The sequence below is a fragment of the Rattus rattus genome, chromosome 16 (assembly GCF_011064425.1).
Source record: "Rattus rattus isolate New Zealand chromosome 16, Rrattus_CSIRO_v1, whole genome shotgun sequence".
Lineage (NCBI taxonomy): Eukaryota > Metazoa > Chordata > Mammalia > Rodentia > Muridae > Rattus > Rattus rattus.
In genome coordinates, this window is record NC_046169.1 from 13,715,408 (window position 1) to 13,734,494 (window position 19,087).

General features: G+C 48.6%; 1 protein-coding gene across 1 annotated transcript; it reads left to right on the forward strand.

Annotated features, from left to right (window-relative positions):
- Window positions 1-957: 957 nt before the first annotated feature.
- On the forward strand, window positions 958-9,791 carry Zfand2a (zinc finger AN1-type containing 2A). The gene is made up of 6 exons (XM_032886738.1): window positions 958-1,110; window positions 1,803-1,897; window positions 5,013-5,144; window positions 6,649-6,800; window positions 7,826-7,891; window positions 8,069-9,791. Exons 1-6 carry the CDS (start codon window positions 1,056-1,058, stop codon window positions 8,082-8,084), a joined length of 516 nt encoding a protein of 171 aa, XP_032742629.1. The 5' UTR covers window positions 958-1,055; the 3' UTR covers window positions 8,085-9,791.
- Window positions 9,792-19,087: the final 9,296 nt, after the last annotated feature.

Genomic DNA, 19,087 nt, shown 5'->3' on the forward strand with positions numbered 1-19,087 from the left:
CCTCCCCCCACCGCCCCCTATTAAGAGAGAGAAAGAAAAGAAACAGTCGATGGTCATCTGTTAATACATCACGTACTGCTAGCTTTGAACAAAACCATTTCATAACGTGGATTCTGTTGTGCACGATGTTAAAAGATTTTCTCACCGACAAGAGTGAGATCCACCTTAACCCCTAAATGCAGTAGGAAGGGAAGAGGGGAGGGCAGGTGGTGAATGGAGGCTTAGAGGTGATAGAGATGATGCTTTAGGAAGTGACACTGCGAATTGGTCCTCAACAAGGCAAATAGATGTTTACTGAAGCCTGGGACTTCTAGGCAAGGAGTAGATTCGAAGTCCCCAGCAGGGAAAGTGATAGACAGATGTAAAAAAATCTCCGGGGACTTGAACTCTGGGAAGTGCAAGAGTTTGGAGTCGTTTGATAGGTGACAGGACTTGGAGGAGACTTTGATTTAAGCCTGGTGTCCATGTCACCAGCCTCTCTGGATGCCTGTTTCTTGTGGTTAATTAAAGGCTCGTGCCGCTTTCCCTGATCAGCTCTGGCCTGATATCATTATGGAGTAAGCACAAAGTAAAACTCAAGGCACAAGGGAGTGAGAGGCAAGGGACAGACCACTCTGGGGAGTGCAGTCAACGAATGTCACTTAGCACCTGGGCACAGAATCTTGTTGATGTCAACATGTGTATTAAGCAGATGAGGTGGCGGCTGTGGATGTGCACATAGGAAGGCTTTCTCACCACACTTGTTTCAGTCTCGCCAGAGCTGGGGATTGAACCCAGAACTTCCCCCTCCCACTCGCCAGGCAGAGCATTCTGTTACTAAGCTGAGTCCTGGTATTTACGATCAAACAACCACTTTCCTCTTTGCTCAGAGTTTATGAGTCAGCGGTCTCTCCCATGACCCCAGGATGATTTGGGTCTCCCATGCTCCCCACAAATAGCCTCTCTGTAGCTGCAGGTCACACAGGTCCTGGTGACTAACTCGGGACCTCATTCTCTTCACTTCTGATTCCCACAGGTGATACTTAAATACCTATGTGGTTTGGCCACCATTCACAATGGAGTTTCCTGACCTGGGGAAGCACTGTTCAGAACCGACTTGCAAACAACTAGGTAAGGACTCCAAGGGTTCTTGCTGGGAAACAGTATTTCGCTGGCTGTTTTGCAGAGGGCATCTGGCCGTTTGCACTCATTAGCTAGTTTGCCTCTGACCTGGTTTAGCTTCTCAGCCTGAAAACTCTGGTGCGAGACACAGGGTCTGCTCAGAATTGCAGGTTAACAACTACCTAAGGCCAGGCAGTAGCCTCCAGAGCTTTGCAGATAACAACGACAGACACAGCTTGGACAGTTGTGATACCACAAGAGGTGCTATCTGTGTTGAAAAGACAGCTTTGTGGGGCCTTCACTGTCTCTTGGTCTTGCTGCATTTCTAACTTTGGGCCTGGGGTTGCTGCTCAGTGGTACAACACTTGTCCAGCATGTCTGAAGCTCGGCTTCCTTCCCAGCACTGGAGAGGCGCAGGCAGGAGGACCAGATATTCAAGGTCCTTCTAGGCCACATGTGAGTTCCAGGTCAGCCTGCACTAAATAAGACCCTGTCTCAGAATTTTTTATTTTATTTTATTTTATTTTTTAAATTTTGTGCCACAAAGTTGTTTTCTCTCCCGTGCACCACTTCTGGGATGCGTCTGTCTCTCACAGGGATGAGAACCTAACGTACAGAAGTTCCTGCTTTGAATGATAGGGAATTTCCTGGTTCCAGTTCTTCAGAGGATTTACCGTCTTACCCTGATTTTTGTTTTTTAGATTTTCTGCCAATCACGTGTGATGCCTGCAAACAAGATTTCTGTAAAGACCATTTTTCCTACTCGGGTCATAAGTGTCCCTTTGCATTCAAGAAGGTAACGCATCGTCCCGGGGTCTAGACTGCATGGACCACAGCTGGTGTGTCCAGTTGTTCCGTGCAGGTCAGAGAAGAATGACCTATGATAGCCACGCTTTGAGTTTTAAATGAGTGGTTTATTAAGTATATATATAGCAAGGCAAAGTAAAAAGGTAGCTAGAGAGAGCGGGAAGAAGGAGAAATGGATGGACTGGTAGATGGGTCTTAAAACATCCTCAAACTGAACACTCAGAACATCCTGTGGAAGCAGACTGGGGAGGTTGACAGGCAGCTGGACTTCCCAATTCAGCTTCCTCTCTGAGCATCCCCCTGCTGTAGCTGTCTGGCTTCCTGATCCCAGTGCAGGTACGTTTCTGCCTCGGGATGAGCGATAGTTCCTCTGTTGGGAGTAGTTTCCCTTCCAGCTGTTCTCCAGGTGCTTTTCCTCACGTCTGCATTGCTGTTCTCCTCTCTGTCACATCGGGAGGGTCGACCGGGCTGGTCCAGAAGCCTTGGAGGGCGCTCTGAAGCTTTGGCGTGAAATGGGCTGGGAGTGGGTGGCCGTGCAGCTTCCAGAGCCAGCTTCTCAGTGGACTCGTGATAGTTTAGCAATGTGATGTGCGTTATATCAGTACAGTGGACAGCTACTTACTGTAATTATTTGGGTTTTGTTTGTTTTGAGGAAGGAGCTCACTGTGTAGCTCTGGCATCGTATAGCTCTGGTGGCTTGAAATTTGCTCTATTGATCTAGATGGGCTCAAGCTCACAGAGATCCATCTGAGTCTGCCTCCCGAATGCTGGGATTAAAGGCATGTGCCACCTGCCCAGCTAATTTTCTTTTGAACTGAGGTCTTAAGTAACCCATGCCAACATCAAACTCACTATGTAAGCAAAGCTGGCCTTGAACCTGTGATCTACTGAGGTTGGGAGTAGAGCTACGCACCATTGCTCCAGGCTGTAGAACACACCTCCAGGTAGTTGAGTGCCCACGTATGCCCAGTGACTTCCTCATTTGACTGCGCAGGGCTGCAGGCTGTGACGCTATCAAGATTTTATTTTCAGAGACATGGAGTCAAATTCCTGTTTTAACAGAATCACAGATTAATGAATCAAGTTAAAATTCACAGAAGATGGTTCTTATATAGGGGTGGGATGGATTTACAGATCCAGAGGCAAGGTTCATTTAGAAACCAAACAGGTATTCTAACAAGAGCTCTGAAGTGCTTTATGTATGCACATGGGGAGGGCAGGGGTCAAAGCCAGGCACCTTCCTCTATCGCTTTCCACATTTTTTGAGACAAGATAAGATCTCTTATTAAATCTACCAGTTGGCCAGCTAGGCTGGCCAGCAAGCCCAAGATCCTCCTTGCTCTGCCTCCCCAGCATTGGGATTACAAGTGCATGCTACCAGCCCCTCACAGTGGTGGACATGCCTTTAATCCCAACACTCCAGAGGCAGGGGAATCTCTGAGGTCTGCTGGGGTTCGAACTTTCGTCTCTGAGCCATCTGCACAACTCTTAAACTGGATGCGTAAGGGAGTAAACAACCCTGGAGCAAGGTGACCAATTGTTAGCGTCTCTGTTCACTATGACATGGTGCGGAAGGGAAGGACTCCCGTAGATTCTGGAGGATGTGTGCTCTGAGCTGTGTCTGATAGGTGGCAGAGGATCAGCCGTAGCAGTCTCCTGGGACAGACAGTCAGGAGGTCAGGAGACTGCATGATTGCAGCGGCTGCAGCCTGTGATCTCTGCAGGTAGTGTATTTGTGTGGAAATCAGAGACTGAGTTTCTTTGGTAGATGGACAGTAGCCAGCCATAGGCTGTGACCCTCACCCCAGTCCTGTGGGAAAATCTGCACCCTCTTAGCCACATTGTGCTGGGTATGAAGGGTGAGTAGTGGAGGGCAGCCCCAGATGCTAGCCTCCGTGTTTACTTGAGATAGTACTTCCTGCCAGGAGTCTGTGGGTGATGGCGGGTGGAACTCAGACCCTGGTGCTTATGTGGTGATAACTTTACCAACTGGACCATCTCCCATTCCTCAGATTGCATGCTTGGGATGTGTCTCGCCCTTGAGCAGCCGTAGCTGGTCCTTCCCCTCACACTGAGCTTGCATTCCCTGGCACTCGGGAACAGTGGGTGTCCCAAGTTTCTTGTTCCTCTGTAGCAGGTATTTCTAGGGGATTCTACACCACCCAGCAGACACTAGAAGGTTCCTCAAGTCCAGGGTTTCACTCGATCTCAGAAGTGACTCATGGATTATGTCAGTGAACTCTGCCCACTTCCTCTAGTTCCATATGGACAGTGGGTGACTTAGTGTCACATGCCGTAACCGGGGCTGGCTGTGGTCCAGCCAAGCCATTAGGATGGGTGTGGTAGGTGACTCAGATTCCTGTTTACCAGGCTCTGATGACCAGTGGCCACCTGTTTGTGTGTCAGCTGGACCTTTCCTTATGCCCATGTAGGTACATCTGCCCAGCGATCACACAGGAGTGCTTTGTTTCTTGTGGTCATATTAGGCCACTGAGGTAGCCGCCCTCAGACAGTAGGCCACACAAGCCATAGGCTGTGACCCTCACCCCAGTCCTGGTGCTTATGTGGTGATACAATCCATCTGATTGACGTCAGCCACCCCATGCCATCTCTCAATAGTTGTGGCTCAGTTTTCACAATGCTGTTTGGTCATTCTTGGGGCTCCTCATTGGCTCCACAGTCTCTCAGTCTCTGGCTGGCACAGCAATGGGCACAGCCTGTTCAGTGCTGAGGGCATCTCCCTCCTTGTAGAGCCACTGAGGATCAGAAGCAGATGTACAGAGTGACTCCTGTGTCATGTCCTGTCAGTGTGTCCACCTGAGGGGTCAGGTGGGTCCCCTCCCACAGCCATGTTATGCCCCAACCCAGATCTCACCAGCTTCCTTTTTTGAGGGTCCTCCAAAGCGTATGGTGACCCTTTTTGTGTTAAATCCCACTAGACAACCCTAGAGCGGAGAGGAGAGGGGGAGATCTGAGTGTGAGCGGAGCGGAGAGAGGGAGATCTGAGTGCGCGCGGAGCGGAGAGAGGGAGATCTGAGTGCGCGCGGAGCGGAGAGAGGGAGATCTGAGTGCGAGTCTTGGTAATTGTATGCTCCTTATTTCAGGATGTGCAGGTGCCTGTGTGTCCACTCTGTAACGCCCCCATCCCAGTGAGGAGAGGTGACATCCCAGATGTGGTGGTCGGCGAGCACATGGACAGAGATTGCACCTTTCACCCCGGGAGGAACAGAAACAAGGTGAGAGGGGGATTAGGGCTAACACAGGCCAGTGCACTCACGGTGCTGCTGGTGCTTTTCCAAGATAGGTCAGTTTTCTCCTTCCTTCCTTCCTTCCTTCCTTCCTTCCTTCCTTCCTTCCTTCCTTCCTCTTCCTTCTTCTTCCTTCCTTCCTCTTCCTTCCCTCCTTCCTTCCTTCCTTCCTTCCTTCCTTCCTTCCTTCTTTTCTTTCTTTCCTTTTTTTTTTTCTTTTTTTTTTTGGAGATAGCATCTTATATAGTCCAGGCTGGTTTAGTCTTGCTATAGTTCCTGATCCCCCTGACTCCCTCCTGAGTACTGGTGTGATAGCCATGCACTACCATGCCTGTTTTATACGGTGTTGAGGATCAAACCGAGGAATCTGTGCTTGTTAGGCAAGCACCCTACAAACTGAACCACATCTTCAGCCCCAAAGTTCTATTTTCTAAGTGTGGAGTGCTGGCAGTCTGTGGGAAGTGGAGGTCTTCCTGTGTTGTGAATGGTGAGTTTGCCTTGTGGAAACAGTTTCCAAGCCTCACGAGGGTCCCAGGTTAGGTCTTTGTTTTCAGGAATCTTGAGAGTCTGAGATGAAGGAGGGCAAAGCTTTCTAGAACCTTCCGTGAACTCTCTCATACACTCCTGGGAACAGAAGAAGTGGACCACCTTTTCTCTCCTCTCCCTGGGTGTGGCACGGAGGGTCCCTGTTTTTGGTCTTTCTTAGAGAGGAATGGTATTTGTAAGACGACAACGGGCAGCACAGGGAGGACCGTACGGCACCTGAGCTGGGCTCTCTGCCTCCATCCTGCCCCACATGGGGCTAGCAGCCTCTGTCCCACCAGGTCTCCTGCTGGCTCTGAAGAAGCTGTGCCTCTGACTCTAAGGAGGGCCTGGGGTCTCTCTTGGGGATGGGCCCTGCTTCGCCCAGCCTCCCAGCAGCCATTTCTGCACCCCAGTGTGGTTCGTTTCCTCAGTGGACTTTCCCTGAGGCTCTCCTCTAGCTAATGCTGGGTCTTCTCTCACCTGCAGCTCCAGGACAAGTGACTTTAGCCTCTACAGTCTGTCTCCCTTTCCTCCTCTCTTTCCCTTTCCCTTCACCTCCCCCTCCTTCCCTTCTTGTTTTTGATACTTAGTCCAGCTCACTCCCAATCCTCCTGCCTCAGCTTTTTGAGTGCTGGAGTTACAGGCCTGCACCATCGTGCCTAGCTCGTAATCCACTGAGCCACCTCCCGGCTTCGGGGCTTTTGTTGTTGTGGCTTTTGTTTTTATCGGGCAATGCCAGGGAATTAATTCAGTGCTAAGCCATAAGCATGATCTTTTACTAAAAACCCTTTTATTACATTATTCATGTGTGCTGGTGGTGAGGAGCAGGGTGGGGTTCAGCAGAGGCCAGGGCTCACATGCGGAGTCAGTTCTCTCCTACCTCAGCCTCTGAGTAGTTAGAATCACAGCCTCCAAGACCCATCCTGCTGCTGACAGGCTGATGACAGAAGTGACTTCGTTCCTGCAGGTTTTCACACACCGCTGCTCCAAAGAGGGATGCAGGAAGAAGGAGATGCTGCAGCTGGCTTGTGCCCAGTGCCATGGCAACTTCTGCATTCAGCACAGGCATCCTCTGGACCACAACTGCCAAGCTGGGAGCAGCTCAGTCAGCAGAGGGAGGTGAGCATGGGTTCCTGGTGCCGCTGATCAACTTAGATTCACAGTCAGCGCTGGAGTCCGTGAAGTTAGTCCTGCAGCTGCCACATGCTGGGAGCTTCCACAGGGGCATTTATTCTTTCACGGGCTAGAACGGAGAGGTGGCAGCTGGCTCCTTCTGAGAGGCCCTACTTCTCCCAGTTTCTCCCATTTTCTGGTTCTCCCAGTGCTCCCTGCTGAGCCTGGCTTCCCTTGCACCCGTCCTTGCTTTTGCCTTAGTATGGCATTTCTGAGTGCCTGGCTGTATCCGGCTCTCTGTGGACTGAGTGGCCTGCCGTCTTTACTGATGCCCGGATGACGGATGCTCAGTTTGATCACCTCAGTGAAGACCTGTCTCTAAACGAGGTCCCTCCCAAGGGCTGGGGGGATTGAGTTGAAATGTTGGTCTTTTGGGGGAGGCCATACAGGTTAACTGTTATTGCTACCTTTTTGAGTAGTAGAAACCTCTGTTTATACTCACTCCTGAGTCAAAATGAAACATAACTTCCTTTTTTTTGCGTGTGTGTGCATACATGAGCATTGTGTTGGATGTTGATCCTTGGTTTCCACTGTGTATGCTGCAGCGTGTGCCAGGCTAGGTGACCTGAGGGCTCCCACCTCCACCTTCATCTCTCACAGGAGGCCCAGGATCATACACACACACACACACACACACACACACACACACACACACACACTAGCTAGCACACAGTGCTGGGAATTCTAATGAGTCCTCAGGCTCGTGCAGCTTCCCACTGAGCTGTCTCCCAGCCTCTTAAGTTACCCTTTGTTTTTAATCTTGCATTGGGGGCAGGAGTATACACGTGTGCTGTAGCGTGCATATGGAGGTCGGAGGACAGCTAAGGTACTTGTTAATTCCACTTGACTTTCTCAGACTGTGTGTGATCCAGGCTAGAGCCCAGCTATCTTAAGTGCATAGACGTGAGTGGGCGGGCTTTCTTGATGTGCATAAGAGGGTCAAATAAACATGCATCTGACTTTCTCTGTAGGTCTTCCGCATCCAGAGCTGCTGAGCAGAAGCCATCGGGAGTCAGTTGGCTGGCCCAGCGACTCAGGTACTAGTCTGAATGGCATGTGAAACTCAGACTGTGTGATGTGGTGTGCTTCCGTAAGAAAGGCCAGAACTGGCCACAGTAGCTGTTTTTAGAATGTCCTGAGTTCCCTCCAAGGGCATTCTCCATGAGAGACCTGCTCTAGTCAGTGTGGTCACCCGTGGATTCTTTCTCTTTTAGGCGGACAGTGAAATGACGGGGAGGCTCCTGTCAGTGCTGCACCCCAGCTCCTTTCTGTTGACTTTTAATCTTGGTGACGTGGCCTCCGGCACTTTCCTGCTTCTCTGGAGTCTGGGTCTTTATGGAAGAGTCTCCCATTGACTGCTCAAGTTAGGATGAGGAGATGGCTCAGTGGGTAAAGCGCTTGCCTCACAAGCATGAAGACCTGATAGCATCTCCAGAACTGGATGTTGTAATCTCAGCACTTGGGAGGTGAGGAGATGAAGCTCCGGGGCTCTCTGACCAGCAGCCTAGCCTTATTGGAGAGTTCCAGGCCAGAAAGATGCTGTCTCAAAAACCAAGGTGCACACTTCCTGCCGAAGGACATCAGAAACTTACGTCTGGCCTCACACACAAACACATGGTATATAATTATTTGGTAAAGTAAACGAGGCTGTTGAGCAACTTACTGAGCTGGGTTAGGTTACCATAGCCAAAGCTGGGGACTTGTGTAAACCTCCTTAGTGGTTGGTTTGGTCTGTGCTAAACCACTCCAGGACTTGGTATTCTGGAAACGTCTGTCCTTTAACAGATAAGAGCTACCATCTGCTCTCTGTTCTCCTCCACATGACTTTTGTAATGAGGTGCCTTTGGGGCACAGTCTGCTCATGGTCCCCAAGAACAAGAGTTGGTGTGGCACCCTTTCCTGACCTCTGGCTGGGCTGCTGTAGAGGGAGGGTACATACTCTGCCCGCAGTGATGTCTCCAAGGTTGACGTAAGCAACCAGCTCCTCCCTGCCACGGCTCCAGGCTCCACATGCCTGGGCTCAGGCTGGGTTTGTTTTTTGAGACAGAGTCTTACTATGGAGCACTGACTGTCGTGGAACTCACTCTGTAGACCAGTCTGGCCTTGAACTCAGTGATCCCCCTGACTCTGTCTCCAGAATGTGGATTCACTTTTAACTCCCAAGAAGAGCAGCAAGAACTGGGCGCCATTTCAGAGCTGTCTAATTTTGCAATGGAAGCTTCTCATGTTGGAGCACCATAGCAGCAGGCTGAGGGTGTCCTTGGGCACTTTGTGGAGCAGAAACCCAGACAGAAGAAGACCAGTGGCTCTGGGCCTCCGGGTGCAGCCACAGTCACTCCTGTGCTACCTGTGTGGCCTGACCACATCTACCACCATGACAGTGTTGAGGAAGATGCTTGGAGGTACTCTGGTGACCTCCATGTAAGGGTTTACCCTCACTTCCCAGGAGCTTGAGTATCAGGGGTGACATGGGACAAACCACCCGAGCTGCGTTAGACCTTCACCCTTCGTTCAGACAGCCTTTAGGACAGTTGACTGCATGAATTCCATACATAGCAGCATTATGCAGATTCTGTGGCCTCTGGCTGTCATGGACAGGCAGGGTTGGGTTCCACTCTGTTCTCTAAAGACTTGACTCTGTCCTAAGCCAGTGCCTCTGGTCACATCAGTGCACCAGCCTGCTTTAGTCCAGCTCTAGGCTCATCAGTGCCTCCTTCTGTCCCCAGTGTTTGGCTAGATCTGGGGGGTGGGGACTTGGGTTCTTAGAACAAGGTCTCTGCAGTGGTGCTATGTGGGGACACAGACAAACCATTCTATTGTACTTGCACTCCCAGGTGACAACCACTCACCCTCATGCAGTAGACACTTGAGATGTAGCCTGCATAACAAAGCTTTTAATTCCACTTCAGTTTTTTTTTTAAGAATGTATTTATTTTATGTATATGAGTGCACTGTATCTGCCTTCAGACTCACCAGATCCCATTACAGATGGTTGTGAGCCACCATGTGGTTCCTGGGGATTGGACTCAGGACCTCTGGAAGAACAGTCGGTGCTCTTGACCTTGGAGCCATCTCTCCAGCCCCCTTGACTTAAATTTTAAAATAGGTGGGCTCAGTAATTAGTCAATGTTTATATAAGGACTTAGAGTCTACCTCCTAACCATTTTATGCAGTAATGTTTCCACTGAGATGACTCTAAATTGGGAATTAAAAGCACATAGCGTGGGCTAGGGGAACGGCCCAGTGATTAAGAGCTTCTACCTCGGGGTTGGGGATTTGGCTCAGTGGTAGAGCGCTTGCCTAGGAAGCTCAAGGCCCTGGGTTCGATTCCCCAGCCCAAAAAAAAAAAAAAAAAAAAAAAAAAAGAGCTTCTACCTCTCTTGCAGAGGACCAAGTTTGGTTCCCAGCACCACCCATATTAGATGGCTCCAGGATCTGATGCCTCTGAACTCTGGGCCCTGGCACTCACATGCACATGTTCTTAAACATAAATGTGGAAGTACACTGAGAAAGGTTAGAGTCTAGGATAGTGGGCTGAACCTCACCTAGAGCCTACCACTGAGGAGCTGTGGCCATGATTCAATAGGAGAGCACTTGCCTAGAACCCCTCGGGTCTGGGGCATAGTTTAGTAGTGGAGGACCTACCTGTCATGTCTGAGGCCTCAGATTCTATCCCTACTATTGCAAGAAAACAGAGTCACCAGACTTTGAAGACAATATCAAATGTAAGACATTGTGTGTTGAAATATTTTATATTGATCAATAAAAATTTATTTCACCTGTCTATATTCTTTATTTAATTTTTATTTTATGTCTAAAATGGATTCACTTTTAACTCCCAAGAAGAACAGCAAGAAATGGGCTCTCTCTAAATAACCCTCACTATCCTGGATCTCACTATGTAGACCAGGCTGGCCTTGAACTCAGATTATCCTGCCTACACCTGGGATCAAAAGTGTGCACTACCACTCCCAGCTTTGTGTGTGTGTGTGTGTGTGTGTGTGTGTGTGTGTGTGTGTGTGTGTGTGTGTGCGTGCCATGTGCATGCCTGATGCTTTCAGAGGCCAGACTTAGAAAATATGAATAATTCTTTTCAAAGTCCGAAGTATGTGTGTGTGTGTATAGTGCAGGTGTGTTTGCTTGTTTGCACATGTATGGGCACAAGTGTACCCATATGTGGAGGCCTGAGAATAACCTTCAGTGTCTTCCTTAGTTGCTTTTCACTTTATAGACTGAGGCAGAGACTTCCTGAACCGAACCCAGGACTTTCGGTTCATCTGGCCTAACCAGCCACTAGCCCCAGGAGTCCCAGTCCCTGCCTCCTCTGTGCTGGGATTTCTGGAAAGCTGCCTCCTGACTTTTCTGTGAGATTGGGGATTTGAACTCTGATCCTCACTTCGCCCTCTGAGCATCTCCCCAGCCCTGTATGCCTCTTTTAAGAAACGACTTAGCAGTTCTCTCTCTGCTCTAGTCTGATAAGATTCTCTGTCCTCAGCTGCTGGGGTGCTGTGGTGGAGGCTTTTGGGGAACACTAAGTGGAGGGGACACACCTTTCATCTCTGCTCCTTTTTTTTCTATAATGGAAATCATAGGGCGGTTAAGCCATGTCTTGATGTCTTGGTCTGCCCAGTAAAGTCTTGTCTCTATACCTGCCCCAGGTATAGAACCATACAGCATCATGGGTGTACGAACAGTGCTGGGATGAACACTACTGAACACAGCTCTTTTTTTTTTTTTTTTTTTAAAGATTTATTTTTTTGAGTACAATGTCACTGTCTTCAGACACACCAGAAGAGGTCATCTGATCCCATTACAGATGGTTGTGAGCCACCATGTGATTTCTGGGAATTGAACTCAGGACCTCTGGAAGAGCAATCAGTGCCCTGAACCACCGAGCCACCTCTCCAGCCCTAAATAATCCTTTTTAACAATTACATTCACATCCACCCTATGATTTTACTTATAGACACAAGAAGCAGGAATAGAGGAAGGGGTGTTCCCTAAAAATCAAGTAAGTAACAAAATTCCAAAAGCTGCTAAAATCCTATGTACCATCACCACACTACCACTCATCTTTAAGAAGTCCACGGCCATGGGCTGGAGAGTTGGCTCAGGTTAAGAGGACCTAGGTTCAATTCCCAAGTACCCATGTGGTGGTAGCTCACAATTATCTTTAACTCCAGTCCCTCTTCTTACTTCTGTAGGTACATGTGTAGGCACCCAGCACATACATGTGAACATACATTCATGCAAACCAAATGCACACATAAAAATAAATATAAATCTTTTAAAAATTAAAAAGCCCACGCCCACACTCTCGTAGTTTCTTCTCTTTGGTGACTTCCCTTCTTGTTTTTATGTTTGTTGTTTTGAGACAGTGTCTTGCTATCCATAACTGGCATAACTAGATAGACAGGGTGGCCTCTGACCTCACCGAGATCTGCCTGTCTCCTCCTAAAGGCCAAGACTAAAGGTGTGAGGCACCATACCCAGTTCCTTTCTTTGAAATAATGTCTCAAGTATCTATGGTTGGCATCAAGGGTGGTCTTGAACTCCCGATCCTCATCTCCACTTTCCAGATACTAGGATTACAGACACTCCTTACTATGCTCAGTTTATGACGTGCTGGTGGTGGAGCCCATGGTGTCACCCAGGCAAGGCAGGTGAGCTACCGCCCCCAGCCCACTTTCGAGTTTTATAAACTCTGCTTCTCATTGGCTGGTCCCGAGATGCTCCTCTGCATTGAAGCCAAAGATTTTGTTTTACCTGAATCAAGGTCCCAAAAGGATTTAAAGACATTTGGGGCTGGAGAGATGGCTCCGTGCCTGCTGAACACTGGCTGCTCTTCTAGAGGTTCCAGGTTCGATTCCTAGCACCCACGTGGTGGCTAGCAACCATCTGAAATTCCAGTTCTGTAGAATTTGATGCCCTCTTCTGGTCTCTACAGGTATTGCATGCCAAGGTGCACAGCATGCAGAAAACACTCATATACCTAAAATTAAAATACATATATCCATATATCCATACATATATACAATACACACACACACACACACATATCAGGCTAGTGTAGTGGTGCATGCCTTTAATCTCAGCACTTGGGAAGCTGAGGCAGGTGGATCTCTGTGAGTTCAAGGCCAACCTGGTCTACAAAGCAAGTTCCAGGACAGCCAGGGCTACACAGAGAAGCCTTGTTTTGAAAAAGCACACTCTCAATTATAAAACAGTGGAAATAAAAAAAAAAAAGATTTAAAGAAATTCCCCGGGCTGCTCAAAATAACAGAATGGAGCCCCTATCCCTGTTGCTGCTTACAGGACAGCACAGGCACAGTGGCACAATCCAGTAGTTCATCAGATTGTTCAAGTGTGTCACTGCCAGTCGGTTACAGCCCTGCTCCTCCAGTTTGTAAATCAGCCAGCGTGTGTGTGTGTGTGTGTGTGTGTGTGTGTGTGTGTGTGTGTGTGTGGTATAAGTGTGTGTGTTGTATAAGTGTGTGTGTGTGTTTCACCTGTATATGTCTGTGCACGTGTGTGTCGCTGTCTTTGAAGGTCAGACGAAGGTGTCATATGTCCCGGAACGTGGCAACGTGTATGAGCCACCATGTAGGTGCTCAGAACTGAACCCAGGTCCCTGGAAGAGCAGCAAGTGCTCTTAACCTTGGAGCCGTCTCTCCAGCCCTGGAAGCTGCTTTATGGGGGTTTCGTTTTACTTTTAGTTGTTGTTGTTGTTGTTCTTTTTTGGTTTGGTTTGTTGTTGTCCGTCTTTTCAAGATAGGGATTCTCTGTGTAGCCATGGCCATCCTAGACCTCTCTTTGTCGACCAGGCTGACCTTGAACTCACAGAGATCCGTCTGCTGAGTGCTGGGATTAAAGGCGTGTGCCACCACCGCCTGGGCCTCCCGAGGGCTGGAGTGCTGGAATTCCAGGCGAGACTCCTTGAGCACATCTGTCCAGCCTATTGACCTTGATTTGTGGAGACAACTTGGCGTCTGTGCTTGTCTTGGGTTAGGACTGTGGCATTGGCTAAAGGCTTCCTGTCTCGAGTGGGACAGATCTGTCCCCAATTGCTTTGACATCTTAAACTCGAGACCTGGCTTTGGGAAAGGGCACCCTCCATGTCTTGGCTGCCATCCGTCTTCCAAAGTGACTTTCATTGTCCCATCCAGTCCATCCCTGAGCGAGGCCCAAAGCCTGGCTGTCTCTCAGACAGAGACAGGGACAGCAGGCTTGCCAATGGAGTGTGCTGCAGTTTCCGTCCTTTTCACAAGATGTCACCAAAAGGCCTTCGTTGGAATGGAGGTTGCCAGAGCCACAGGCCCTGTGAGGCACTGAAGACCTAAGCTGGGTAGTGCCTGAAGCCTGGGTCTGAGCAGCCACCGCTCACCTGCTCACCTCACTTCCATAGCTACAGACGAACAAGGGTCTCTTCTGCTCCTCAGCTCCAAAATGAGGTTGGAAAGTGGGTCTGTTAGACTTCCTTTCCCAAGTTCAAGCTTGAAAAGGGGGATTTTTGATGTCCTCTCTGGCTTACTAGTATCTTTTTTTTTCGTGTGTGTGTGCGTGCGTGCATGTGTGTGTGTTTGTGTGTGTGTTATGCATATGTATATGTGTGTATGTGTGGGCATATGTGTTAAGTGTGCAAGTGTGTATATGTATGTAACATATACATGCATATACATCCAAGTGTGCATATGTGTATATGTCTGTATGTGTCTGTGTGTATGGTATACATGTGTGTGTATGGTGTATACATATATGTCTGTGTATATGGTAATCATTTGTGTCTGTGTGTGGTGTACTTATGTGTGTATGGTGTACATATGTATATTGTGGACATGCATGTGTGGCACGTATATGTGGATGTGTATATAGGTTAGAAGTTAATATAAGGCATCTTCATTGATCACTTTCCACTTTATCCATCAAGGCAGGCTCTCTCAATGGAACCCCAGAGTTGACTGATTCGACTCGTCTGGCTAGCCAGGGGGTCCTGGATTCCTCTGTCTCTGCCTCCTGAGCACTGGGATTACAGGCAACTGCCATAGCTGTCAGCTTGTTCACTTGGGTCCTGTGGATCTGAACTCCTGTTCCCACACTTGGCAGCAAGCACTTTATCCACTGGTCCACGTTTTCAAGGGTCTTGAGAGGCGTGTGAGAGGGGAAGCTGGCCTGACTGCTCTTCTTGTCTGAGATAAGAGTGACTCATTTTATTTTCCTTGCTCAGCGGTTGAGAGCACATACTGCTTTTCCAAGGCATCCAAGTTTGACTCCCAGCACCCATGCCAGAGTGTTAACATGAGGTTCAGGGAATCTGACCCCTCGGGCCTCTGCGGGTATCTATACTCAGGTGCATATAACCGCACACAGACACTTTCTTAGTTAAGGTTTGATTGCTGTGAGGAGACACCATGGCCAAGGCGACTCTAATAAAGGCACACATTTCATTTGGCTTGGCTTACAGTTTCAGAGGTTGAGTCCATTATCATCATGGTGGAAAGTATGACATTGCGAAGGCAGACACGGTGCTGGAGGAGGGGCTGAGAGTTCTACATCTTGATCCCAAGGCAGCCAGAAAAACAGATGTAGTCAAGTTAATAACCAAATATAGCCATCATGCAATCCCTTCACGTTGTCCTCTGAACCCCACACTGGTGTCATGGTAGGCACATGCACACATAATAAATCAATAATTAAAAAATACTTTGTTGGGGTTGGGGATTTAGCTCAGTGGTAGAGCGCTTGCCTAGCAAGCACAAGGCCCTGGGTTCGGTCCCCAGCTCCAAAAAAAAAAAAATACTTTGTAATCATATCACTAAGAGACTGGAGTGTGTATGGCTGTTAGTTAAATGTTCAGAGAAGCTGCTCCCTGTCTTCTGGCACACGTGCGCGCACACACACACACACACACACATATTGTACACACACACACACACAGACAACTATTAAGGCCTGGGTAACTGTTACCTGGATAGCCTGCCTTTATAAGGACACACTCTCATAGGTCTCTGTTGTTACTAGGAAACTCTCTAATGCCAAGGTTGATTACATATTCTGTTATGTTTCATGCCCTTGGAAACCAATCACGACAGAAGTCACCAATCACTGTTTTATATAGTTTGCCCACCATAACCAACCTCCCAGCAGCATTTTCTGCACCTATGTATAAGCGTTTATGATATTTACCCTTATAAATTGGCCCCCTGGGATGGACCCCAACATAAGAGAGACACCTGCACCAATATAAGAAACTATTTGGAATAAGACTTCCATTTTGAGTAGTAGTCCAGTAAAGTTTAAGTTCCCAAGACCTCCCTGGGAACTGACATCCTACTTGGCAGAAAGAGACATGTACGTGGGTAAGTGACATCCTGGTTGGCAAGTTAGGACATAAATATTGGACCAGTCCCTTGCCACAGTTGAATACCCCAACCAATGGGAGCAGGATAAGTGTACAACAAAGGCATGTTTGGTGGAATAACTTGGCACAGATGTTTGTGGATGTGGGGCTTTAAAATCCTGTAGAATCGTAACTCAGGGTCACGGCTCAGTTCCTGAATCTGGACCATGGCCCTGGATGACCAGTCCTGGGGTGTGTACTCAATAAACTATCCCTGTCGAACTGAGCTCAGTGTTAACGTGGTTTGTGAGGTGATTCCTGGACCCCAACAACAGCACAGAAACAAAGAAAGGGAAGAAAAACCAGTTTGATTCCGTTTGAGTTTGAGCCAGAGAGTCTTAGAAAGTGGCGGGGAGGGTGTAGCCATAGTCTGTCTGGACTGACCGTGCTGCCTATGGTCGGCACAGCAGCTAAGGTCACAGCTGAAACGCATTTCCTCCTCTTTATTTAGTCACGCTGCAAGCCTGGAGGAGGTCATTAGTGCTTTTTATTTTTAGAGTTTTCAGAGGAATAATGAAGTCAGTTTAAACATCCATTTACTGGACTGGCAAGATGGGTAAATTAGGTAAAGGCACTTCCCCACAAGGCCTGGTGAGTTTGAGGCCCAGGCCCCACGTGGTGGAAGGAGAGAATTAAAGCTCGAAAGTTGTCCTCTGACCTCCACACTCACGCGGTGACACCGGCCCAATCACACATGAGGTAGTACCTGTAAAAACATAAAACTAAATACAAAAAATTTTGAGACGGGATCTCACTATGGCTGTCCTGAAACTCACACTGTAGACCAGGCTAGCCTCAGCCTCAAACTCACAGAGATTCTCCTGACCAGACTCACGAGTGCTGGGGTTAAAGATGTGTGTCACCACACCTAGCTCAAAAGTGAAAATTTTAAAAGAGAGAGAGACACTATGGTCATGGTAAATGGGTTGGCTTTTGTGTCTTTGAGATAGGATCTTACTATGTTCCAGACTGACTTAGACTTCTGCATCCTCCTGCCTCAGCCTCCACGGTGTGGGATGATGGGCCTGAGTCACTGTGCCCAGATAGATAAACTATTGTAATAGTAAGTAATGGAGAGAGGGGAGAAAGGGAGGGAAGGAGGACAGACAGACAGACAGACAGAGAGAAAGGGAATGGTATTGGGCTAACATGGAGCTCAGGGAATATGGCCTCAAAGGAAGAGGGAACGAGAATTAGTCTCAGACATTGTGATGACAGGATTTGGGGCTGAGGACATGGCTCAGTGGGGGAAGTGTCTGCTGTCTAGGCGTTGGAACCTAGTTTGGATCCCCAGACCCCATACGGTAGCACACATCCATAACCCTAGGTCTGGGAAGCAGAGGCACAAGGACCCTTGGACGTGATGGTCAGCTGGCCTCGCTGAACCAGTGAGCTCCAGGTTTAGGAAGAAACTGTCTCTAAGAGTAAGGTGAAGTTAGTCAGGGTGGCACCTGCCTGCCTTTAATCTTGACACTCAGGAGGCAGAGGCGGGATCAGCTGGGTCTCTGTGAATTTGGGGCTCGCCCAGTCTGCATAGCAGGTTCCAGGCTAGCGAGAGCTACACGGTGAGACGATCTAAAGTAGGAGTGACAGGGGTAAACTAACATTGGCCTCTAGCCTCTGCACACGCATGCACATATGGGCACCTCCTCTGCACATGCACCTCTGCACATGCATGGGCACCTCCACACACGTAGATGCAGATGCAAATACTTACACACGCACACAAAGGAACACAGAGATCAGCAGAGATCATAAATGTCAGCTCCATCCCTAAACAACCCAGCCATCAATGGTTTTCAGTCTCATGAACAGCAGCCAAGAGATCAAATGGGAGAGAAAACACCATTTGTACAACCAGAAAGGACGGAGCACTTAATGATAAACCTAGTGAGGCCCGGAGACCGCCTCTCTGGCCTGGAACTGAGACTCATGTATCATCCACTCCACAGACTAAGATCAAAAATCAGGATGCGGCAGCATCCGCCTATCCTCACAGCACTAGGAAGGCTGAGGCAGGAAAATTAGTGGCTTGAGGCTAGCCTGGGATACTTAGTGTCTGGAGTAGAAGAGAAGCAGATACAGATCGATGGAAAGTGTATTTGGCTGAGCCGGCATCCTGACAGTGTCCATTGCTTTCCCTAAATTAGTTTACACAGCGGGACTGATCCTGGCTAGAAATATCAGCAGCAAAGCTTGCTTCCGGATGTGAGGAAGTCAGGGCTTAAATTCAGATTAAAAGGAAACGTGGCCCAGGAGGTGTCTCAGTTGGTTAAGTACTTGCCGAATGGAGATGAGGGCTTGAGCTTGCATTCCCAGAATCCATGTTTTGTTTTGGTTTTGTTTGTTTGTTTGTTTTAATGCCAAGCTAGATGGTTCTCCTGCACAACTCTAGCCTTGGAGATTCAGAGACAGGATTGCTGGAGCTCACTGGTGGGTGAGCCTTGACGAACCTGTAAACTCTGAGGTCAGTAAAAGACCCTGTCTCAAAAAGTAACATGGCAAAGCGATAGAAAAGAACACCAGATGCAGACGAACTGTGGCCTCCATACACATGTGTGCACACACATGAACATGTACACATATACAACACATGCCCACTACACACCACACACTCACCCCCTGTGTGTGTGCACACACACCCGACACACTTGCCTGAGCACAAACACACACTCATAGAACACACACCACACTCACCTGCACACACACACATGCACACTACACATTTGCCCCCACCCACACCACCACCACATCACACACGTATCACATACACACACATACCAAACACACACACCACCCACAACACACTCACCTGCACACACACGCACCACCACCA